At 42.2% G+C, this 26,581-nt stretch overlaps 1 protein-coding gene across 1 annotated transcript; it reads left to right on the top strand.

Annotated features, from left to right (window-relative positions):
• Nucleotides 1–372: 372 nt before the first annotated feature.
• On the top strand, nt 373–2,596 carry DRD5 (dopamine receptor D5). The gene has a single exon (XM_021285849.2). The coding sequence runs from the start codon at nt 521–523 to the stop codon at nt 1,976–1,978; it is 1,458 nt and encodes a 485-aa protein (XP_021141524.2). The 5' UTR covers nt 373–520; the 3' UTR covers nt 1,979–2,596.
• Nucleotides 2,597–26,581: the final 23,985 nt, after the last annotated feature.

Here is a 26,581-nt window from a genome sequence, read left to right on the forward strand (position 1 = left end):
ACGCGCTGAGCCGCGGAGCAGGGAGCGCAAGCGGGGGGACGCGGAGCGGTACAGAGACCCCACGCAGGGGGACGCGCTGAGCCGCCGAGTTGCCGCCCCAACCGGGAGCCGCAGGGCAGAGACTCCGCGCAGAGGAGCGCGCTAAACTGCGCACCACGGGCCCCAAGCGGGAGCCGCGGGGGCGGAGCACAGACCCCACGCAGCCGAGCGGGTGCACCAACCGAGAGCGGCGGGGCAGAGACCCCGAGCAGGGGGAAGTACTGAGCCGCGGGGCGGGGACCCCAAGCGGGAGCCGAGGGAGGCGGGACAGGAATCCCGAGCAGGGGGCGCGCTGTGCGGCGGGATGCGGAGCCCGCAGCCTGATACGCGCTGAGCCGCGGAGCAGGACCGGGAGCATCCGGCAGGGGTGGCGGGGGGGCAGCGGCCCCATGGGGCCGGGCGGCGGAGCGGCGCTGGCTGCTCGGCGCGTCCCGGCCGCCGCCGCCCCGCCGCCGGGAGCCGCCAGCGGGAACCGCCAGCCATGCTGCGGGGCGGCCGGAGCCCGCTGCCGCCGGCGACGGGACCCCTCGGCGGGGCTCAGGGACCGGCGAGCGCCCCCGGGGCGGCGCAGGTGGCGGCGGGCAGCCTGCTGGCTTTGCTCATCCTCTGGACGCTCTTTGGGAACGTGCTGGTGTGTGCGGCCATCGTCCGCTACCGGCACCTGAGGAGCAAGGTCACCAACATCTTCATCGTTTCCTTGGCTGTCTCGGACCTGCTGGTGGCTCTGCTAGTCATGCCCTGGAAGGCGGTGGCTGAGGTGGCTGGGTACTGGCCCTTTGGGGCTTTCTGCAACGTTTGGGTGGCCTTTGATATCATGTGTTCCACGGCCTCCATCCTGAACCTATGTGTAATCAGCGTGGACAGGTACTGGGCTATTTCCAGCCCTTTCCGCTATGAAAGGAAGATGACCCAGCGGTTGGCTTTGGTGATGATCAGTGTGGCATGGGCTTTGTCTGTGCTCATCTCCTTCATCCCTGTCCAGCTCAACTGGCACAAAAGTGGGGATGTTGTTGCTGCTGGTGATATTGGAGATGGATTTGGCACTGGCTGGGCAGCAGCAGGTGCTGTCACCACTTGGGCAGAAGATATGAGCACCACATGGGTGGCATTAGCAGCAATGAGACACTCTGGTGGGACCTCTGGCAGCAATGATACTCTCACTGGACCATCAGAGAGCTGTGACTCCAGCCTCAACAGGACGTATGCTATTTCATCCTCCTTGATCAGTTTTTATATCCCGGTGGCTATCATGATAGTTACCTACACTCGAATCTACCGTATTGCCCAGGTGCAGATTCGTCGTATCTCTTCCCTGGAGAGGGCAGCTGAGCATGCGCAGAGCTGCCGGAGCAGCCATGTTGACTGCCACCATCACACAAGCCTCAAGTCCTCTATCAGGAAAGAGACCAAGGTCTTGAAGACTCTGTCCGTCATCATGGGCGTCTTTGTCTGCTGCTGGTTGCCGTTCTTCATCTTGAACTGCATGGTTCCCTTCTGTGAGAGCCCACCCAGTGACCCCCACGCTGGCCTTCCCTGTGTTAGTGAGACCACCTTTAATATATTTGTCTGGTTTGGTTGGGCCAACTCCTCTCTCAACCCCATCATCTATGCCTTCAATGCTGACTTCAGAAAGGTCTTCTCCAACCTCCTGGGATGTGGTCATTTTTGCTCTAGTACTCCAGTGGAGACTGTTAATATAAGCAATGAGCTTATCTCTTACAACCAGGACACCCTTTTTCATAAGGAGATAGTGACTGCTTATGTTAACATGATCCCAAATGTGGTTGACTGTGAGGAAAATCGCGAAGACCCTTTTGATAGAATGTCCCAGATCTCCCCTGACCATGAGATTGCCACTGACTCTGTCTGTGAACTGGACTGTGAGGGAGAGATTTCACTAGGCAAAATAACTCCTTTCACTCCAAATGGTTTACACTAAATTGCATCCTGTCCTGGTCAGTTGTTCTTGGATTTTACAAAAAAAAATATTAGCACTGAGTGGAAAAACCTGCTTGATTTTATGCTGTAGTTTGGTCAGTCACTTCATGCTAAACTCACTTCTATGTGTAGCACTTTGCAGGATGTAGACACTGTCATACAGGAGCTGGCAGCACAAACCTAATTCAGCACTTCCTCAGGCTGGGAGAGGACCAGGCAGTCACATTGATTAGCTGTGGTGAGGTGTTGTGGTATAATTACAGTCAGTTCGTTTGTATAATGTGTTTGCAAATGAAAGGTGCCATTGTCAGTGCTAAGTATTACAACTTCTAAAATCAGGGACAGATGTGGCTGGCATAGACGTCAAATAGAAACAAATTTGAGGCTGTTTGTTCAGATGCTGTGTTTCTTTTTCTCTGTTGGTTTTTCGTTCTGCCTTCTTTTTTTTTTTTTTTTTCCCCCTAAGATAGAAATAGCGAGGTGGTGATTTGGATGATTATTTAAATGTGTGTTTCTGCCAAAACAGCTTATGTGAAATCTGTGTTCTTCTAGGCAGCATTGTTGCCTATGATATCCTTGCCATGTTCCCAGATAAATAAATAAAAGTTACATTGATCAAGGGGTTATTATCTTTCATTTATCATCCTGAAAGATTTACAAGTATTCCAACTTTTAACATTTCTGTTTGAATGGTTAGAATGCCTAACAGCTAAACCTTATTATTTTAAGAGCAAAATAGTCTGTATAGAAAATACAATTTTTGAATGAATGGAAATCTAATAGGAATAATTGACTTAAATGAAATCTTTTATAGGCATAAATGTAGCTGTTAGTAGAGCCATATTTTTCTTTAGTATTATGCTATCCCTCTGCAGCTAAGAATATAGAGTCTATATACCTATAAGCTATTAAAACTTTCCACATAATTCTGTACTTGAACATACTTTTTAAAGATACTATTAATGAGAAGAGTTTCATGATAGAATTAGGAACTGGATGTGCCTGAAAACAGTAATTACGTTTGAAAATGCTGTTTGTAATCAGCATTTCCCAGTGTAGACATTAGAAAACTCATTCAAACCAAGAGAAGAAAAAAATGGTGTTGATGTATTTCTGTAGTTATTTACTTATGAAATAGAATTTAAATATACTTCAAGTGCTTTGAGTCTACAAAACATTTTAAAGCAGTCTTTAAAAATAATAAAAGAATGTTTTAAGGTGTTTCTATCAAAACATTTATATCAAATAGAATATTTGTTTTAGAAACATTTGTAAGTGTTCAGCTCAGAAATAAGAAGTGATCTTATTTTCAAGACAAATTATCAAAAGCAGGCAAAACAAAACCAGTATTTGTTTCAAGTTTTAGCTCCCAAAATGAACAACACTGAAATTCATTTATCCTATAAAAATACCCATGCCCTGAGCTGAGCAGATTCAAATTAAATTGCAGGTGTGGACTCACTAGCACTCCTCCTCCTCATGGTCCTGACCAGCCTCACCTGGGGCCTCCCAAACTGGGAACTGAAGGTCCCTATATGATGTGTGGGGAAAAGGTAGGATCTCCACTAGTCAGTGTGTCTCAGGAGAAGCCATTTAAGCAGATGCTGGGATTTGTGGATGTTTTTCATTTAGGATTGGGCTTCTTTGGAAGTCACACCCCTAGTACTCATTAGGGCTTTGTTTTACATTACCTTTGGGATATGGGGTGGAAGAAGTGCAGAAGGTATGTGATCAAAATCCCTTTGTGGCTGCATCTGCTGCAATCTGGTTTTGTCTGCAAGCAACATTGTGTATCTATGATATTAATTGGTTATGTTGTCACTTTGGATTATCATTTCAACTTCTTGTTGCTGAAGATTGACATCTACCTGAGTGTTTTCTTTGCTGTTGATACGAAATCTCAGTGGAATGTTGCTTTACAGCTGTCCTCAGAAAAGGGTATTGTGACTGTGGCTCAGGGAAGCTTGTAAAAAAGAAGTCTCATGCCAGATGATACCTGCTAATGGTTTGACGTCAAAGGTGAGTACGTTATTGTTCCTCTACTAAATCAATCACATGTTGCCATGAATTAACCATAGTTCTACCAAGTTAGATAAACTTACGCAGAACAAAATCATATCCCAAATAAAAATGCGGGAAACTGCTTCTGGTGGTGCAGTGATGAATTATCTCAACCAGAATTTAGATTTTTGCATTTTCTAGTTACTACTCAAATTTTGAGGCTAGTACAGCATGCTGAACTTTCTGGATCTGTGCAAAAAGCCTATGATATCCAGATGCAAGAGGTGCAGGAACCTGGTGATGATTCCAGCTCACAGGGCAATATATTTTACCTAATTTGCCTATATTTTACCTAATTTTGTCCATATTAAATCAGAAACAGCCCAGGGAAGTGCGGAAGAGAGAACACGATCTCTTCCTGAGCACCTGCATGCCACCAGGCTGTGCAGCCTGATGCTGCGTGTTACACCTGCTCCAGCAGCAGCATGGAGCAGCGGAGCAGTTTCAGTAGTAACAGTGGGGAGGGTTTCAAGGTGTCCCTGCACCTCCCCAAGCAGCTTTTCCTCTTCAAAATAATCCCTGTGCTGGTGGTGTGACAGTTCCCTTGGATCTAGTTACCTGCAGGTGTGGTGGAAGGGTAGGTGTGTACAAGAAGATGCTGGTGCATCACCCTGACAGGTGCCTTTCTTCTTGTTGAGGCTTTACCTGCCTGGGTTTCTGGAATAAGTGAGTGGGCTGCCCCTGGGAGTGCAAGATGACATCTCCATCAGTGGGTTTATACAGCAGCTTTGTGCAGAATATTGGAAACAGTCTTATTTCAGGTCTGAAAGAAGGCAAATTTTTAGCCTGCCCCCAGAACTTGGGAGCATGATTAGGACAATACAGAAAAACGGCCAAACTGCCACTTTCCATTACTAATTTATCTTATGACTTCAGCTGGTAAATGATTTCTGATGGTGGCTCTATGGTGTAATCTCTCTCCTTGGACTACGTACCTGTCAGGGGCCTTCATCCTTCAGAGCCCAGGAGCATCAGAAAGAGAACATTTCTGCTTCAAAAGACAGAGAGACAGTACTTTTTTTGCTGGAAGCACAGATTGACCTTACGGATATGAAGGGAAACCTTTTTCTTGCATTGTAATATAGGGACAATTTGTTGCTTTTTAATGTGTCTTAATTACTTATCACTGACAAAGCTAGAGTAATCGTAATTAGTAAGAGAAACATTTTAAACAAAAGTGTATTTTGCCTTGAACTATAAAAAGGGGCAGGCTGTTTCAATTAACATATTCCCCAAAAAAAGATTGTTTTAACTGGATTTTTTTAAACATGGATGAAACTGCTGCCCTACTTTTTTAATGGTTTCCCTCTTAAAGACTAATGCATCTGCCTTGCCATAGACCAGAGTTCACTGGAGGTGGAAGTAGGTTTTTATAATCCTCATATCCTTGTGGTGTCACTCTGGAACTCATGTGTGTCACTGGCTTCGTGCCTCCTGTCAACATGTTTTCTTCCATGAAAGTCACCTTTCTCCTGTCATGCGTTTTACTTCCTAATTAAGCCTGATCACTTATTGCTAGCGTAGTTTTTTGGGGGTTCTTTTTTTTTTGTCCTTTGTACTTTAATGACCTGAATGTATGGTGCAGTTTGGCTTTGAGTCATCATTACTTAGTCTAGTCCTGAGTGATGGCTGACCTTCAAAATCCCTGATTATTTTCGGCTTCTATTTTGTGTTAATGTTTAATTATCTTACCTTGCAATATGTGTCACTGTTAAATTACCTGAGCCAGCCAAATCTTTGTTATGGCTCATTCTGTTAGTTCTGGATAACTCCATACCAAAAGAGGACCAGTATATTAGTCTCTATGTTTTCTGTTTGGGTTCAGTAGTGACAGAGGAGTTCATTTTAGTGGAAGAACAGAAAAGGGAAAGGTATTTTAGTTCATTTTTAAGAATTTGGAACATGGAGGACATGAAAGTACAGTGTTTTATGTAAAATACTGCAGACACCATGAAGACTCTTTCACTATTCATATTCTCAGAGACCTTTTAACAACACTGGCTTTAACAAGGAGTGGTGGGTTGTATAGTGTTGTGGGTTTTAGTTATCCACACCCCCCATCTAAAGACATGTAGATGACTTTCTCAGAGGTGAACACAAACAAAACACTTCTCAAAGGGAGAAAAATTACTGCAATAAATCTGGTAAGTTTGGTACTTTATCCCTTTGCTTTCATTGCGTTTTTTACTTTTACCAGCCACATCTGATGTGCCTCTGCAGGGAGGCTCCCTACTGAGTACTCTGGTGTTTTGTAACATATAGCAAAAAAAAGGCTTCAAAAGTAGGAGGGCTTCTTATAGAAATAACACTAAGCACAATCTTACACCATTTAGGAGTCAATCATGTATGAATTCAGCATTCAAGAGACTGACAAGACTGGAGGCAGTGTTCAGAGCATGCATCAGACTGGAGGTCTGAGAGGTCACAAGTCCCTCAGCTGTTTGTATGTGCCAAAATTGCCACTCTTGACAAGAAGAGCATTTTCATTGCTGTCACACAGAAGGCAGGGTATACACCTATGCTGGTGTTAATGATTATGCAGAGATTTTTTCGTTCCTCTGAGGCCGTCTTCGCTACTGTTTAATTGGATTCATCAGATCTTTAAAATTATTCAGTGCCTATTTAAATCAGTAGAAGACCTCAGTGATGGATGTGGGCTTGGGTCACAGAGCAATGAAATTATTTCTCATGCTTTCTTATGTAGTTTCTGCTAGTGGATGACAACATGTTAAACTTGCCGTGCTGAACAAAACATTTCACCAGAAGATATGCAGAAGTAATTCTTTTATTCAGATTTACTTACTTGTTTTCAAATTCTGTGAAGCTCCTGCTCTTCCAAAGTCCACACAAAGCATCTCCATTTCGATCGTATCTCAAATCAGCAAGAACTGGTTGCATTTTTAGAGCCCTGGTAGCTATATAGTATGTGTCGAGGGTTAGGATTGCGGGGTGACAATAAAACCCTGGCAGTTAATATGAAGGCTTTAGCTGACAGGCAAAATTCACTGAAAGAGAAACTTGTTTTTAACAAAACCAGGACAGTATGTTGTGCTTTTATGAACAGAATTCTGCCTCTGTACGCTTCAGCTGGTGTTTTCAAACGTGAAGGTATACTTTTAATCTAAAAGCACAGATGAGGACATTTCACAGAATCACAGAATGTCAGGGATTGGAAGGGACCTCAAAAGACCATCAAGTCCAATCCCCTGCTGGAGCAAGAACACCCAGATGAGGTTACACAGGAAGGTGTCCAGGCGGGTTTTGAATGTCTCCAGAGCAGGAGACTCCACAACCCCCCTGGGCAGCCTGTTCAGTGTCTGTCACCCTCACTGAGAAGAAGTTTCTTCTCATATTTAAGTGGAACCTCTTGTGTTCCAGTTTGAACCCATTACCCCTTGTCTTACCATTGGTTGTCACTGAGAAGAGCCTGGCTCCATCCTCATGACACTCACCCTTTACATATTTGTAAACATTAGTAAGGTCACCCCTTAGTCTCCTCCGAACTAAAGAGCCCCCGCTCCCTCAGCCTTTCCTCATAAGGGAGATGCTCCACTCCCTTTATCATCTTTGTGGCTCTGCGCTGGACTCTCTCCAGCAGTTCCCTGTCCTTCTGGAACTGAGGGGCCCAGAACTGGACACAATATTCCAGATGTGGTCTCACCAGGGCAGAGAAGAGGGGAAGGAGGACCTCTTTCGACCTACTAACCACCCCCTTCTAATACACCCCAGGATGCCATTGACCTTCCTGCCCACAAGGGCACGGTGCTGGCTCATGGTCACCATTATTAATGGTGCACCGAAGATGTGCATCTTTCTTTAGCCTTTTGTTTATTGTAGCAGTAGTAAAATTGAAGTGAGCTATAATGGGATTAAGGGTGTAAAGAGTGAAAATACAAGTAATATTATAATCTGAAGCAGGTGATGGATTGTTTCTTTCAGAAGTCTGCTGGCTTGCCCAGGATAGTTTAGTTTAATAGAAAATTTACAAGATGATTTTATCTTGTTATAGTCTAAATCCATTCTCATTTGTGACTGGAAATAATATTCAGTAAGACTTATAGCAGAGAGATAGCTGTTTAAGGAGGCTAAACATTTTTATGGACTTATTTATATCACAGCCATCACAGTCACATTTGTGAGGTTTGTGAAATACAATGCAGTAATCATAAAAAAAAAAAATTTAAAACTCCTGTCCATGAAAAAAAGTCGTCCCATGAATTACTCCCCACTTCTGACAACAAACATTTGTTTGTATCTTGTACTGCACTATCATTGCTACCAGAAGAAGCCGGAATGTTCTGAACCTGCTACTAATAATCTACTGATGCACATTAGGAGGAGGGTCTGAAAAATAAGAGGAGAAATGACAGCGACATGTACAGATAAGTGCAGTTTGCATGAAATCAGTCTAGCGCCAGCCAGCCCTTGCAGGGACTGCATGGCACTGAGCCATTCCTGATGCACAAGCACCTCAGCCTTGGCCACAAACACCAACCCCCTGGACCGGGGCTGCATGATAGACCCCTTACTCCCAAGGGGATGCTCAAAATCTGCATGTAGTGCTTTGGAAGCCTGAACTTTTTAATGACTGCTTACTGCATTAAAGTGAGACCACACTTTTCTTTCTCGAGGTTATACTCTGAAGTGGTTGCAAACGACATCTCGTTGGTGCAGCCTCCCTGGTTTAGCTGCTGCCTGGCTAGTGCTTGAATGGATGTGGCTACGACAGCTGCTTGGGGTTTAGATACCTGAACTGCATGTATGTCATAGTTGAGGGGCCTAATGTTGAATGGAAGAAATCCTGAATTCATACAGTTTTTCCAGAGCCCCAGAGAAGCACTGCAAATCACAGTCTGGTGGTTGCAGAGCAGAGATGAGCCTCGACCGCAGCTTCGTTGCTTCCAAGAACATCGGAGAAATCCAGTCTAAACTTTACCTGCTGCAGTTTTGAAAATGTCCCATGAGTAAAATACTAACAGGGAAGCCAATTGTGCCCCCTTTTACCCTTTGGCCTAATTTTTCCAATCTGAAAGGTTTTTAGCAAAATTAAAAATCTACATTTCCAGCCTTTGGCCTTGACCTTTGCTTTCTCTCTTAATTTCATATAATTAGTCTCATTCTGTGAACAGAAGCTCCTGGCATGGAGTTAACTGCTTGGGTACTTCATCGTCACCAAATACAGAACGACCTCAAGCTACACTTAAATTACATTAAGTCTCCAGCCAAATGGGAATCTTTCAGATTTTTTTTCCCCAAATGACAACATTTCTCTCCTCAACACATGATTGTTCACCAGAGACATAATTTAGAGGACAAGTGTAAATAGCCTTTTTTAAAGCTCCTAGGGATTTTACTTGATTATACAAAATGAGAATGGATCAGCTTTAGGCACAGAGATAAACAGAGGTTTTTTTTCTACAAGAGGTTTAATTTTTAGCCTCTTATAGAAATAAAGGCTGGATGTTTTCATTGTGAAGAGTATATATGCATTTCATTTTAAACACATACATACAGATGTTATTTTATATGTGCACACTCAGATATATTTCATCATACTTATACATATTTTTCTCTCTCACAAAATTTGCAAATTCATCCAGAAGGAAGTGATACAGATCTTAAAGCTTTACTATTATTCTTTCATCACAACAATAAAATACAAGTACATAGTATTCCCAGATGCTCAAAAGGTGTTTTGGCTGTTTAGAGTTGAGAATCTTTGAAAATCCAAACTTGAATTGTGCAGTGAGAGGGAGCATACAAAATTCTTTCAACTATTTTATTTCAAAGAATTTTTATAATAATTTGCTAATTGATCTTTTAGTTATTAGTACAAGCATTTTGAGACAGATAGCAAAAAGAGGCAATGATTTACAAGTAGCTCTTGGATGTCTCTCAACAACATATATTCAATAATGCTTCTGTCTTTCCCATTTGGTGAAACAGAGGTGCAAACTTCTTGACAGTGTGCAACGAGTTTCTTCTTCATCAGAAGATAAAATGTATTGTATAACCTTTCAAAACATCCAATTTAGGTAACACAGTGTCCAACATTTAAATGGCATCTTAGGTAGAAGCATTTTCTATATTAAACAACTACTTGGATGATTCAAATAATGCCCTTCTCTTAAAAATAATGCTTACAAAGGGTCAGGGTTTCATAGGTCAAACAGGTTGGAAAAGTGCAAATTTGAGGACCAGTTCAGCAGCACTGAACAAAGTAGGCAAGATTCAATGTCCTGGCAATAACAGCTGTGTCTGAGCACATGGAAGAAAATAGCTGGGTAGGAGGCAGGGAGAGAATTTTAGGGGAGGAATGAGAGAAACCAGTAGAGGGTCCAACAAGCCAGAAATCTGGTGGCAGGTGAAGAAGGCAAGGGAAGAATCGATACGGTCCCGGGTAGCTGAATCAGGGGTGATAACAGAGGTCAGTAGGTTTTGGAGCAAGTGGGTGAAGGGGTCCGGATAGTGTCTGGGCAGTGAGCATCCCTAGGGGCTCATGGGGCTCTGGAAGGCTGTAGACGCATGAGATTTCTGTGAGAAAAATTTCTGCTCCCAGGATCCACAGACTCTCCTGCTATGTGCAATCTTTGCCTACCACTTGTGATTTACTTTGATATTGCCTCTTCATTTTATCATTGAACAGGTAAAACACAACTGTCAATCTACTGAGCAGCAGATGATCCACTATCATATTTATGCCATTGTGTTAAATCTTGGAAAATAACTTCCACAGCAACGCTCTCTATCATTCTGCAAGGTGTAATTAGTCAAGGAGTGGTGAGCAAAGAGGGCTTTGAGATCATCTTCCCACTGTGCTGGATACGGCTGTTTTCACTGTGGGATGGTAGGGCGTTTTAGAGGTTTGTCCTAGTTCTGCTGGATTGCCAGAAGTAAGTCTGTCTTGCAGAAACTTTCTGGAGGTGCCTAGTCCCACTTGAAATCTCTGGTAGAATGGCCCTCAGTTTCTCAATACTGTGATTTCTTTAATCTGTGCAAATAAAGTATTGAACATAGTCAAAATTTGCTGCTATATATTGAATGTATGTATTCATTGTGAAAATCTCCTGTGATAACTTGTAACATGACGTTATGGAGTTGACTTTTAGTGACTCAAGCCCAAATCTGCCAGTATGCAAGTACAAAAGATGTGGGAGTGCTGCTTTCTGTTAGATACAGGTATTAACAATATGTTTTTCAAATACAAAGATACCAACTTCTACTATCGGTTTGCCTACTGAGTACAGATATTTGTACAGTGATCAGACAGTTGGAAATGAGCTTAAGAGGCAGAAGGTTTAACTTCATAAATAAATTGTTATGTATAACGGAAGATCTAATAGGAAATACTCAGTTCTATACAAGGCTTGTGCTGGTTTACACCTTTGCAGAATGCTTCTCTTTTTCCCTTTTTCCTTTCACCTTTCAGCGGTTTCTGTCAGGATACCCAGGTGATGGTAACAGCCTGCAGAAATCTGCAGAGTAACTCCAAAATATTAATGTGTTCCTTATGTACTCTTTGGATGAAAAATGACAGTACCTCTGCTTGAATGTATTCACCATCTTAGCACAAAGACCCGCATCAGGTAAAAGTGAACATCTCTTAACTGTTCTCCCTCTGGATCTGTGCACACCGCAGTCTGGGCCCAGTTGTGCCCCAGGTTTGGGAAGGGGAGACAGCTCAGCATCTCTTCTTAGAGGCTGCAGGAGCTTAATCTCTGTGTTTTCTGCAGGGTCTCTAAACACCAGACTGTGATACACGTTGCAAATATTGTCCTTCCTGGCTATGTTTGAGTCAAGCTAAATGGTAGGCTCTGAGTGTGCTTGGTAAATCAAGTGTCAACAATGCAGGAATACCTAATGTCCAGGTGCCAACTCTCCATAGCTGGTGGGAAGATGTCAGCAAAAATGAAGGCACATGGGGTGTATGTGATGGCACAGTTTTAGGCACTTGGAGAAAATACTGCCTTGTAAAGCAGCTGTCTGGGGAAGCAGGATTTTTTTTCAAGACTGTTGTCCTAAATTTAGGCACCTAAATTTCACTTAAATGTAAGCATTTTAATACCTTATAGGTTACAGATGTATTCACTCAAGTATGTCTGTACATGTTGCAAATGAATCTGGATCCCAGCTAGGTGGGATTTGAAATGCCACATAAAAGTGTATAAACTGAATTACTTTGCAAGCACAGATTAAGCAGGATCACGCCTTCTCACTTGTGAGCATCATCTGATTCAGCATTCACTTTATATTTTCTCACTGTGAGCTGAAGCAAAGCAATGGCCCCGACATACTACTGCATCCATTCATGTACACAGACTATTACAACACCCTGGAGTGGGGTTTTGCAGCACTGTGGCCAATGGATGTAAAATGAGGACCACGCTACGCGATATGCCCACCAGCTCGGTCTGGCCAGAGAATGGCTTCTGCTACATCTGTGCCTCTTTGCACATTCAGGAAGCCTCAGAGAGGCTAAAAGATGCCCTTAATTCCACGTTTCTGGGCTGAGATCTTTATTTGGTGACCTGAAGAGGCATAGTTGTCTTTCAGTTGCTTTTTAAAAAGATGGTATGCTTCAGTGCCCTGTGTATGAAAGCAAATGCAATGAATTCAGTGATGGCAGCAGTACAAACTTTATAACTTTAATATACTAGGACAGATCATTCAGTGGTGAAGATTATTTAAAAGAGATGACTTTGCCATTCTAAAATTGTCTTTTTTGTTGTCTCTGCTCTACTTCTTAATTTCCTAGCATATTAGTTGGACCACTAAAGAAAATTGTTTGGTACAGGAAGAAAAGTTATTTTCTGTTTGGTTAGATATAATAAATAGTCTTAAAAGTGTCTCATAGTCTCCTTAGGGAGCTGCTAATCAATAGCTGGAGGAAACTTACTTTCCATATCTTTCTTGTAGCCAAGATCCCAGCTTTCTTCTTTCCAGGCTCACTTCTTTCCAAGATGACTACTTCATTTCGGGATTCCTGCTTTTCTGCACCGCCTCTCCTTTTCAGGACCCCAAGCACCACACAGTCTACGTGCAGAAGCACATTGCATAATCAAACACCTAACTGGTGACTGTCTCACACCTCTTTACTACTGGAGGATCCAGGATGCATCACTTCAGTCCAGGTTTTATAAAAAATTACCTGTCTTTTTTGGTTGTGGTAGCTGGCTTCGGCATGAGGGTTCAAAAGTTTGATTTCAGATACTGACCCCTGTTCCTCCATACCAGTTATCTGCAGCCTGTTAAACAGTTACAATTTAAGTTCTTTCTTTCACTTACAATAGCTAGGAAGGATTATATATATATGCTAGAAATCATCCTCTACAGCCTCTCTTTTCATTTTCCCATGAAAGAGCTCCAGATTCAGAAGAGACTCATTCCTGCATGTCTCATTCTGTGTTCTAGTTGGTTCTGGTTCTAGTTGGGTTTCAGGTGACATGAAAATACCTCTGTGTATTCTTCCTAGTTAGCAAGCTGTGATGGTCTGAGGCCAGACGCAACTCAGCTTCTGGCTTATCTGCAACTGTGACTGAAGTGAGGATGGACCACTCAAGGTCCATCAGGGAGGTGGATTGACAGTAGTTTTATTCCAATTTGGCAGCCAGGCTACCTCCCTGTAATAATCTATTATCCTTGTAGAAGAGAGATGTCAATTTTCCTATGGTCTTGGATTGTTCTTGGAGGTCTCATTAGTTGCTTGTGTCAGGTTATGAAGTTCCTGCTACTCTTAACTATTCAGTTAAGCCTCTGACTCAATTGAAGGTGGTGGGACCTGCACCAGCCTTGGCTGCCAGCAGTTTGGGTTGACATAATAGCTATTGAGGCTTTAAACAGTGGGAATGTAGTACTCTCATGCTCCTTCTGTTTGCCTTCTCTACAGGATGAGCTACATACTATGACCAGTCTCCATTTTGTGAGTTAGAATATCTATACTCAAGAAGATAATATAGGAAAGAGGGAGAAGGATGAAGTACAAGAAAAAGTGGATACCTACATTAAGACTTACAATTTATGGCCCCAGCATCCCATGCTAGGCTGGCTGTTTATGAGCTGCCTATGTCTGTATGTTTCCTTCCTCCAGTAAGGTCAGACTTGGAGGCCCAGGCTCACATTGGCAGCATTTCTCAGTCCAGTTCTCCTCCCCCAGTGGCAGAGCTCAGAAGGTCTGATCCTGGTGTAAATAATGGACTTTGAAAGCTTAGCCCAGATATGGTTCCCATCTGTTTGAAAACCCAGTCCAGGTCAAAAGTCCTTGATAAAATTGACTGGTATTCCAATCCCATAGCTTCGACTCGTTTTGGACCGAGAGCTAACACGAAGTCAGAAATGCTTTTCTACCCTCTTAGCTTTTCTGCTGTGTATCCCTTGTTTTGCCACACCACTGGCTTGATTTGCTCCCCACTGGTAAAACACTGGGTTTGATTAGAAGGAAAGATAAGATGTCCGGGCTGACAAACCTACACTTAAAAAGTTATAGGAAAAAAGCATAAAAATACCTTCTAGGGTTAGCAAGCAGTAATTGGATTGCTTTCTGGCTTCATTTCAGTCTCAGTTTCTTCCTCCCACTCCCACCTCTTAGCAAATATTGAATACAGCAGCAGAAGGTACACAGAAGATGGATTATACAAAGTATCTCTGTATTTGGCCTCTGTTTGGAATCCAGACCTGGTTAGTAATTATAGGATCTATAAAGTCCATTGAGCGACCTACACAAGATAAACTGTCACTATTGAGCAACCTATGCAAAACAAACTATCATTCTCCCACAGAATGAAGTTCTTCCCATAGGAAGAAGTGAAGGAAGAGTACCGAAAAGTGCCTTAAATGTGTCTTGTCAAACTTTTGATACGCCCTTATGTGGGTATGGCAAAGTGTTAGATTTAACTTCTTCCACAGCTAAGAAAGTTTCTGTCCTCTTTACCAGTCTGGTATTGAAGGTATTTGAAAATGAGCCAATATAACTCATTTCTGCAGCGGGAAGGGAGCTTGCTGAGGTCTTCAGGAAGACCTTGCACTGAAGTCCCAGAAGAAAGGACCTGTTGCACCTGGTAAGACATGTGCACAGTTTGTCTAACCTTTTCAAACACTGCAGCTCAAAATGAAGACATTTCTGTAGCTGTTCCTTGTTATATTGTGCTTAAAATACTGGTGTCTGAGTCATGATGCTGTTGCTGATTTTTGTTGTCATTGACTATTATAAATCCTGAGAAAGTTATAATATCTTGTATTTAACTGATACAATAGGCAGTCAGACTTCTTGGAACAAGAGCCCTTCTTCAGATCTGAAGTGTTTTGCCTCTATATCTGATGAAGCAAAGTGCATGTGCTCGAAAGTCTCTTTGTCATAGAGGATAATAAAAGATGGTACTACTTGCTACAAATAGTACTGTCCTTGTAGCTTTGATGAGCAGTTATTCCTCTATGTTTTTAACTGACTTCAGATATTGCTGAAGATTGTAAATATTCATCTTGGTCTTAGAAATTCACTGTCATTTCATTTTCAAATTGGAGAATGTCAAACAGTTTTTGAAAAATTGGTTCCTGTGATCAGCTTTTGATTTGCTGCTCCTGTTTCATCTAATACCTCCTTATTTCTTGTGTCACATGGCAAAGGGAAGAAAAATTCCCAGTCTGGTTTATTTGTGAGCTTTTATACTTTAAAGGTAAACAGCTCCAAACTTTTCAGTTTTACTTTACAGGAGAGTTGTTTATGACCCTTGTAGTTCTTATGCAAAACCTCTGCCCTAATACAGTTGTGCCTCCCTAGTTTATGTAAAGTATCTTTTAACCACTGTAGGCCTGATTCAGAACTGAATTATGGCACTTTTACACCATCTTAATGCATTGTCTCAGTAAGAGCATGGGTGTAACTTTGCAATAGATTGGTAGGGATTGTTGGTTTTTTTTTTGCAAAGCAGGGAGTGTGGTTCAGATGAAGAGTTTGACTCACTGATGTAACTCAAAGAGGCATTTGACAGCAAATAGTCTTTTTCTTTCCATATATTTTCAATCTTATGGAAAAGTTTTGAGAGTAACTATCTTGCCCTATGCACACCTGGGAAAAGATCTAAGTTATTTTTTTTAATTATGCATCTAAAGAGTGTCAGACCTGATAAAAGAAAGTTATTCAAGTTTTACTTAACATTCCCATACATCATTAACCATTTGAGTCAGCACTGTGCAGATAACATGACATTGAAAAAAATCTTAGCCAGTGTTCTTTCCTTGCCTGGAGGATTATAGCTATTTTCATATGCAGGATTTAGTAGGCGAAAAAAAATATTAGGCTGAGGAAGCAAATCAAAGCTTTTAAGTGACAGAATGTGTTGTAGACAGTGTCATATGGGGGCTCCATTCCTGCATTTGTGGGTGTGTGAGTGGCAGCCACGGCAGGAGCCATATGTGTATGGCAGGAGTGAAGGAGTGGGGCTGCATGCAATCTTCCTTCCCCAATTAAAATATGGAAGCCTATTTCAGTGTTAAAATTCGGAGGTAACTACAACAACATAAGAATAACTGCAGCATCCTGCACCAGTAGGAGTAGCTGAGTGGTTTTGTAACTGAGTGGATTCGTCATTTTTATATCCTTCTCAGGACGAATCCCATTTTACAGCTGATGACATATAACAACATGTTGAACATCAACAGCTTTTGAGGTGCAGCTGACAGTGCAAGATCTTATGAGTCTAGAAGTTCACTCAGATTGATTCTCCCCCTTTCCTATGTAAAACATAATAACTCAGACTCCAAAGAAGAAATTGAAATGTGTGGATTCAAGTCAAAATATTTCACTCAGATGCATTTAAAGTAATTTGTATTTCCCCAACTGATTGCCAAATTGTTAGAAAATTCCATGAGCCATATTTTATTTGCCCTAGCTCTTTTACTCCCCCACAAAAAAACGTAAGTTAAAGACAAGGCTGCTAGGTGCAATTTAAATGAAGTATCATTATGTTCTCTGTAGAAAGCACACAAACATCCATATTAAAACACTGCAACTTGTGCTACATAAACAATTCTAACATCAAATTTAGTATTTTGTTCATAAGATTTTCAGTGGCCAGATCACCCAACTACGTTAAATCTGCCTTTGAAAATGCAGAGGGAATTTTGATAAATACAGCAGAAATATGATCAGCTTCTGGCTATTAATTCTGTGTTGTTAACGTAGCTATTTACAACCAGACCTGTACATCTCAGCTGAAAATCAGCTCTCTTGTACTGGCTCTGGCTGGGACAGAGTTAATTTTCATCATTGCAGCCCATATGGTGCTGCGTTGTAGGTTTGTGACCAGAATAATACTGGTAGTACACCAGTGCTTTAGCTTTTGCTGAAGAGTGTTGGCATAGCATCAAGGTCTTCTCTGCTTCCCACTCTGTGCACCCCGCTCCCCACCCGCCCCCCCCTGCAGTGAGCAGGTCAGGAGGAGATGCAGCTATGCAGATGACCTGAACTAACCAAAGAGATACTCCATACCACATAATGTTATGCTCAGAAATAAAACATGGAGGAGTGAGGTTAGGTCAGTTAGTCATCTTTTGGCCAGAAGCATCAATCTACATGGGGGAAGAGGTGAATGATTTCTTTTGTGCCACTTGCTTTTTCTTCCTTCTATCCTTTGCTTATTAGACTATTTTAATCTTGACCTACAAGTTTTCTCACAGTTACTCTTCCTTTTCTCTTTCCCCGTCCTACTGGGGGGTAGTTTTCTTTCTGCTTCTCCATCATTGTGTGACCTATTAGTATAAAGTCATCCCAGTGCCTCATCCACTTCAGTGTAAGTTCACCTAAAGCAACACCACGTTCACGGACCTTGTTACTTCACTGCACTGGCCAGCATAGCCTTTGTATTGTGGCCACTTCTAACTACAAGGGAATAATTACCCCAGCAGAGGAAAATATTAAGTTCTTGCTTGCAAAACTGAGAAAGTTACAAGGAAAGCAGCAGCACTAGAAGGCAGTTAGTTGGAGCATGCCTTTGCTGACAGACCGTCTGTTGTAAGTCAAAGAAGAAAGCTGAAAGAAAATCCATTGGGGCTGGATTGGAGCTGCAATGAGAGTCATAGAATCATTTTAGTTGGAAGAAACCCTCAGGATCATTGAGTCCAACCATAATCTAACCTAACTCAAGCACTAAACCATATCCCTAAGAATCTTGTCTAAATTGCAGCTGGGTGGGAAGGTCTCAACCCCAGGGAGCTCTGTGAGATCAGTAGGGCTTGCAGGACCCCCACACATGGTCCCTGGGCATTGGCAGTCGGAGCAGGGGCATGCACAAGGGCTCTTACCACAAGCTGTTGGGACTTGTTCTCTGCTGGTTCTTTATGGGCAATAATGGCCCCCTGCCCCCTTCCTCCTCCTCACCTTCCTGCTTATACCACAGCACTACTAACACTAGCCCGGGGCCTGCCAAACCTGGAAACTTGCCTTATAAAGAGAGCAAAAATGAGAAGGTGAAGAGCTGATGGTAGGTGGCAGATAAAGGTAGACTGATTTGAAGAATTTGCTGTTTGCATAGATGATCTGATGAAATTCAATTTTTGAATATGTCTCAAATTTATGAGTGATTATTATGTCTCTAATGATGCAGACATTTTTCTGTTTGAGTATTACCTTCAATCATGCATTGAGAGATACTTATGCCACTGGAATTATCATTACTGCTATACAAAGTAATTTCTTCTATTTTTCTTCCAACAATTTGACTCACTACTCCATTAAGCTACATTTGTTCTTTCTTAGAAGCTATTTTTCAGACAGCCATTTTCAATCCAAGCCAAAAGTTCTTTCCACACTTTTCCTTTCAATTCAACCAAAAATGACAGAAGCTTGCAAAAGCAGATAAATTTCCAGGTAATGTTTATCTTTCTCTTTTTACTGGTCCCCTGATGATACCCTTGTTGTTCCCTTCCTGTTGGTCGCTCTGTAGCCATCACTGTGGGTGGGTTTACAGGACAAAAGATGAGGTAAAGCTCATGTGTTTTTCTGTAGTGCCAGGGGCAGAGGTGACCTGGTGTGAGCAGGGTTGGCCACCCTGGGCAATCATGCAGTATCGCAGTGAAATGCAACAGGGGGTGGATTAGATACATCTTATGTATATCTGGTAAATCCCACCCCAGTTCTCAATAAAGCACTGAGAAGCAGGAGCCACGATAGAAAAACTCATTCTACAGAAAAGGAAAAAAAAAAAAAAAGGTCTTGTTGCATGGCTGTAACTTCTGAAAAATGGAAAGGATTGCAGGATGTTGCCCTAAAGTTGAGGTTTGCAAACACTCCTGAACATTGGTCTGTGTGATTCTTCTTCCCTAATGTATCTTCAATGTAAATTAGTGATGTACCCATAGACAGGGAGGGTTGGGAGCAGGAGGGAGGAGTGGGAGAGGGGCAGAGCTTGGCCCTCAGCTGAAGGACCCACCAGTAGATTGGCACCAAGAGGGGGCTGAACTGCAGGCAAGGGGGAGTACAGAGGAAGAAGGGGGGATATCTGGAGAGGATGTTTACAAACTGGAGGTAAGAAACTAAGAAAGAAACTAATCAAGTGAGTAATCCAAAATTAGTATTATTTTCTTTTGAAGAGAATAAAAGTAAGTTCTTCCTCTGTGCAACTGGCAAGGGAATATGCTAACAGTTATTGCAGCTATGTGGGAAGGGGAGGCAAAGTATTAATATTATAGAAAGCTACAAAGACTTGAGATGAAATTTGATTGTTTTTTTCCCGTCCCAGTTCCCCCTAGACTAAAAGGTGATTCCTCTGTCTCATGATTGTCAGGTTTGAGTCATGATCTGAACTGCAGAGCTGGCAACACAGCAGTTCCTAGTTAGGGCTAGAAAGACAGTTTTTCCTTTAATTTGAAGATGAAAAAAATCACAAAGACACTGGGGAGATGTCCCCAGAAGCCTAAGCAACGTTGTAGAAAGGCTTAGCTCCTTTGGCTAAATCTGTTCTGGGAAGCTGGAGTTTGAACATGCCACCCCAGACAGAAATAAAACAATAAATCCAGGTCTATTGCTTGCTGTGCTTTAACCACTGGGCTACTGTATGTCAGGTGAGCAATAAAGAAAAGAACAAGCTCGAAGAACATTTTGAAACCTTCCCAGCAGATCTTGGTCTCTGGACCCAAGGGTTAAAAGCTCATCCAACTATCTCACAGCCCCGTGTTGTGGCCCAAGCTTCACTCCAAGACCTGGTGTTTGACACCAGCTCTAGACAGTTCTCCACAGTGTGCTGGGGATTTTTGTGTAACCCTTTTGAGGAGTCCTTGCACAATATGGAAGCTGGACACCTGCCTGTGCCTTTGTACCCCAGGCTGGAGGCCAGGCTGTGCCTCCTTACCTGTGAGCACTGAGGTCCTTCAGTGTACTTAGACCACAGCATCTCAGATGCGGCTCTCCTGCCTGGGTGCTCACTTCTAGCAAACCTGGGTAGTTTATACTCAGGTGCTGGCCATTAGGACAATCTTTTAATTGAAGACACTTTTAGAGAGAATATTGGCTATACGATGTAAAGTTTTTGAGCTGTTTGGGATGTCTGATCCTCAGAATGAAGCAAACCACAACTGAGAGGTGCGGGATATGCTGCTGAGGTGCAGTCCGGCATTGCTTGGAAAGGGCACAGAGGCTGAAAGGAGCCTCCTGCCTGTATGCTCCTGAGTGCCCTTGGTCAAATCTCCCATGTTCTCTTGCAGACTAGGATGGGCACTTGCCAGTGTCCCTGCAGTTGCAGACTGCTTTACCAAGGCTGGGGAAAACATAGGTCCATGAATTACCTTACCAGCTCCATAACAGGCCACCAGCTGGAACCATGTGCCACATATACTCTAGGAGGATACTAGGCCTCCTTTTTCCACCCTGTTTTGCAGAAGACCACTTGGTGGTGTACAACTGCATGAACTCCCAGCTCAGGACTGTGGTAGAAGCTAAAAGGAGGGCTCACTGGATTCCTGTTTGTGCATGTTTTACTGGTTTTCCCTATATACAGAGGTTTGATGGTATTTGGGAAAAAATACATCTGTGTATCTAGTTGTCATCACGCCATTCATTCATTTGCTCTGAAGCTGTTTCCTTTCATGCAAAACCTTCATTAGCTTTAATTAAGCTATCTGCAGATTATCTGGCCATGGTTCCTTATTCACTGCCATGGCTTCAGCAGGAAGGGAAGTCCCTCAGGTTGACTTTGCTGGCCTGGACAGCCATCCTTAATCTGCAGTGAGCCTTCCTGAGGTGGTTCTTCTAATTTAAAAGAAAAAAAAATACACTAGTTCAAAATGTCTCCACCTTATCAGCATGAAGCAAGAACTACTGCAATAACAGTACATTACTAATGACATTTGGGGAAGAAATAATTTTTTGAGGCTACTCACTTTAAAAGACATGAAGGTTCTTTGAAAGCTGCAGATATATTTGAAATATTAGTAATGATCCTATTAGGAGATAGATTAGTAAGTGAAGATGAAAATGCCCAGAGAGCAAGTAAGCTATATTTGTTACATAATTCTAGTTACAGCTTTTTGCCTGCATGCTGTTAGCTCCTTTTAAGTTATTACAGATACCTCCCTAAATTCTTCCACATCTTGTTCATCTGGGTTTCTGTGGTACAGACAGTGCATTCCTGCTGTACGCAGCTAACCTGAATGCTGCCGTGTTGTATTTCTGTTCTAAAGGTGAGGTTGCTTCTGCCCAAAATGTGGCTGCTTTTTTTGTTACTGCACCCCAGTAGTATTGCAACCCCCTCCCCCACCTCAAACAGTTCAAACTGGCTGACCTTTTTAGAAAAGTTGCTTTTTCTTTACAAGGTCTTAGAATTAAATTGGCAAAAGTACCGAGAAGTGTGGGGCGTCCGCATCATGGCTTTCAGAAATATGTGGATGTAATAACTTGCTTAAGGGCTTGAGCATAAACTGAATCTTACAAGCTGTGGAAAACCTTACTATCACAAGGCAGTATCTTTAGCTGGTGATAGGTTACGTAGAAATCTGCTTCCTCTCATCACCTTCTCTAGGGCTCTAACTGGTTACTCTGTGTTGTTCTCGTCAAGATGCATGCCTGTCTGAGAGGTGAATCATCTCTTGCTTTTAGGCTTTTGATTTATGCCCCATTGGAGATTCTCTGGAGAATGGCAACAGCTTTATTCCAGCAATCTGAATTGTATACTTGTGAAACCCCCAGGGAACTTCTCTAATAATATTTAGTGTTTTGTGTTTCCATGTACAGGTCATCCAAGAGTCTTCCAGGTTCCTCACAGGGATCTGCACACTTTCTTTTTTTTTTTTTTTTTTTTTAATAATTACATGCCCCTGTCTTTTATTACGGTTAAGAACAAAATGCTCATCAGGCTTTTTAGGTTTATGTCAGAATGATTCCTCTCCTTTTCTTCTGGGAAGGCAAATGCCTTGTCAGTATTCTCTGTTTCGCTCTCCACTGCGTATCTCAGTGGCCTGACCTGTGCTTTGCAGCTCCTGAGCTAAGCGGAGCTGCAGTTTAGAGTCTGGTGAAGAGCTCTTTCCACTCATGCTTGTCAAATTGAAAGTCATTTGTGGAGTGCTGAACTTGGGAACTCTGGCATTTTCTTTCTCTCTTGGATTTTTGCTAGTTCAAAATGAGTCACCTGCTGCCAGTGGCGATCACAAAGAATTAAGGCAGCCGTTTGCTTTTAAGGAGCTCTAGTACAGTATGAAAAACATGGTGAGCTGAAGGGTGACTCTCCTCACCCCAAAAGTGCATCCGTGTGCATGGACAAATGGCTGTGGCCTGTGGCTGATCCAAGGGGCATTAGCTGTTATTTCAGAAGGTACATGGAAGTGTCTAAGAAAACTAATTCTTTGTCAATAAGCTTTGCCTCATACAGGAATCTGTGTAGGCAGCAGAAATTGTTTAGGGGCCAGCAAAAAGAAAAAAATTGACGTGTCAACCTGGAAACTTTTATTTCTGTTTTCCTACTCCATATTTGAAAACAAACAAACAAACCAACAAACCACCACCCCCCAACAAAAAACAAAACAACAACAAAAAAGCACAAACCAAAAAAAAACAAAACATAACCAGAAGATTCTGCATAACATTTTACTGAGAGATAATGATGCTATGCACAAGCACTGTCTCCAAAACACAGGGAAAATTGACTTACTACCAAGATGCATGAACTCATGACAGTGCACTGTAGTAAGAATTAACAGAGAAATGAGAAATTGCCCATGAGGAATGGCCCTTGGCTTGTCCCAACTCCCAGACTCTGCCTGGGAAGTTTTGGGAAACTGCCAGTCAGCATGGGCCAAAACTGAGCCAGGACCTCTTTAGTGATTTAATGCTATAGACAACTGTAAGCTTAGAGTGCCCAGGTGAGTTTCCTTCTGATTTACAGGCTCAGACTGAACCATCAGAGATCATAAGGAATATTATTAGTTTTCAGACCATGTGGTCTCACCATGATGGGTGTTGTTTCTCTGTGAACCTCTGTTGCCCCCTCTGGCCCCTGATCTGTGTGTGATTTGCAGGGGGAGCATCTCTGCCAGTGGCCCATGGCTGTTGCCTCAGGATGTGTGGTTGGGGCTTGTGCTGCCTTGAGGCTTCCCCACCATGGACCAGGAGCACAGGCAGAGGGAGCAGCTCTGGTCGCTCTCTTGGTCCCATCAACAGATACACTGTGAAACCATGTAGAGGAGCAGCCAGTTTTCTGTGATGTATGGCAGGAAATTTCCACTAGAGACCAGGCAGCTGGTGTGAATATCACCAACAGAATTTCAGCTGAGACACAAATTCTGGCTCCTCAGTAATGGTAAAAAAATAGACAGAATATCATACAGGACTTGCATGCAGTTCATGAATGAACATTTGGATCTTTGGATGAAAGCCTAATAAATACTGACTTGTTTAAGAATAAATTTAGTGGCTAAAGTCCTTATAAATGAGAGGGGCAAGGTGATGGTGTCCTCTAGAGTTTAAATATAACCTGCTACTCTGCTGGAGTGCAAAGAGACATATACAGTAACAGAGACATATACAGTAAGAGAGACATTTATCACCTTTGCTGGTACAACAGACTCGTATCCTCTCCAGAGCGCTCTGAAAGGCAGTTTCCAATACACAATAAATTTTGCTTTGGTTTATTATTTAATAGTGGTCTTGGGTCAAACTGTAGCATTTATCATAATTTACACAGTTTTTGTTTTGAAACTTGTGAGGAATGTAGTAACATTGAGTTTAATCCTAAAGGACAGGAAAGTTATTCCAGAAATTACTTTTGCCACAGTATATATAACAGGGTGTGCTTTGGGAGCTGAATTCAGGCCTTTGTAGGTGTGAAATTGTGAAACTTAATGCACATTGATTATATGCTATAAAATGTCTTATGAACTGATAGAAAAGTATGTTTTCCTCTGACAGCTGTAATATTACAATTAAATAAGTTGCAGATATCTGGCTGTTGTATCTGAAGTAGCTTGGCAGTGGAGGGATGTCAGTTTATTCCAAGTGGTGCAGAGACTTTGTGTACATTAACCCAGTGCATATCTCAATTTTTACAAAGGCTCTAGCCCTGAAATACTTGAATGGCAGCTTTCCAGGAACATGGAACCAGTGTTCAGGAGCAGGGTCTCAGCATTTGGTGTGCTGCTGTGGGGAAATAAATAGGAGTGAGGACTTAGGCTGACTTATTTTCAGGAATGCCAATAAAACAAATAGCTTCTGTTGTTCCTTCTATTCCCAGATAAAATATTTAGGAAAAGTGCATCCCGTCCTCTGCAGCTGGAGCCCAAGACAATGGCTGAAACCACTTGAAAATAAGAGTGTTCTGCAATGACTAAATTAATCTTCTGCAACAAAGTGCCAGCTTTTCTTCTGAGCTTATAATCTAAAAATAGATCAAAGATATTTGGTTTCTTTAACTTTGAGGAGATTATTAGAAAAAAATTACTAGCAATTTTCTGCAGAGATAGAAGAGGAAAGGAAAAGGAATTGAGCAAACACAGGCTTACAGGGCCTGATCCCACAAATTTCAACTCTTAGCTAGACATGCCCACATATTCTAACCTACAACACTCAAATTTATTTTTTAGTGCTTACTGAAAAGTGCAGTAATAGTAGAAAATGGATTTTGCTAGTTGTGAAAACAATACTAATTATTCCTTATCCAAATTGTTTTAAAAGCACATTTAAATAAATGTCGTAAGTAGGAGTGATGATTTTTTTTTTCCTAAAATGCACAAAACCTGTGCACTGAATAGTCTGTTCATCTATGTTTGAAATGGAAATAATTAACAACACACTTTAGCACCTCCTTTTGATAGAATCATCAGAGATTGATTACGATTAAGAATAAACAGAAAGATCTGGGAAGGAAAAAAAAATGAGTCTAGATGGAGTCTATTTTTATTTGCAGAAAACAGCACATGGAAACACTAATTTATATCTATACTATCTTTTCTGACTGAACGGGTCTGCAAACATTGTACAAATTAAGTGATTTTCAAAGAATGAGACATGCTATTTGTACATTACCGTCAGAAGAAACCATGTATGTAGTTCTATTGTATGCTGTGAATAGCAGTAATAACATTTACATAGCATCTCCAGCCGTAAAACAAGTACTAATCAAAGCAAATTGCAAAGGGGGAAAAATGCAGTAGTCGCCTTGTTTTCTTCATCATAGCCTTTCACACTACTAGCTATGCTTGAAAATAAAACTTTGGCTAGCTGCCCTGAGTAGCATTAGGCAACACGCTAAAGTGACAGTATCTTGACTCTTCATGTATGTAATATAAAATAATACAGAAATAATTATGCAAGGCATTTCTGGTAATCTGCACTGCAGACAGTTTGTGACAGCTAAAATCTTTTGCTGTGCCCTGTGCAGCGCTTGTGCCTCCACCTCCATCCCCTGCTCACACCTGCCCCGGGCTGGGCCGGGCAGCCCCTCTCTGTCTGCGCTGGAGCTGGCAGGTCATGGGGAAAGTGAGAAGGACATGGATTGGGATCACAGGGGAGCTCCTACAGGGCCTGTTCACGTACAGCAATCAATTGCTGCGGCTTATGCAAGATCTAGTATGCAATAATCAGTTGGTCTGCGTAGGTTTGATTTTTGACACCAATATGCATTTCAATAGACATCCCTGGAAAAGAGCTCTGCCTCTTCAGTTGTGTGGCTGCCTATACTTAATACAAAATGAGTATCATCATCTTGGCTGCCCCTTAGTCAAAGGACACCGCAGGGCACACTGAGTATCAGACAGCAGGCAGGCAGCCCCAGGACTAAGGGCAGCCTCTGTGGATGTCCCTCAGTGCCTTGGTAAGCCTGTAAGTCTCCCACATTCATACAGTCCTAAAATTACATTTGACCCTTTGAAAGCAACTGCGAGTCTGATGTGGCCCCTGGTGAAATTGAGTTTGACATCCTTGCTGTGATTCTTTCCCTCCTATAAGCATCTTTTATCATCATGAGAGTTTCAATATTTCACATATCATCTTAGCATAAAGTTCACGTTTCTTCTTGGGAGGGTAAAGGACTAGGATTTTATCACCATTATAGTGACATAAACCCAAGGC

The sequence above is a fragment of the Columba livia genome, chromosome 4, assembly GCF_036013475.1.
Source record: "Columba livia isolate bColLiv1 breed racing homer chromosome 4, bColLiv1.pat.W.v2, whole genome shotgun sequence".
Taxonomy (NCBI): domain Eukaryota; kingdom Metazoa; phylum Chordata; class Aves; order Columbiformes; family Columbidae; genus Columba; species Columba livia.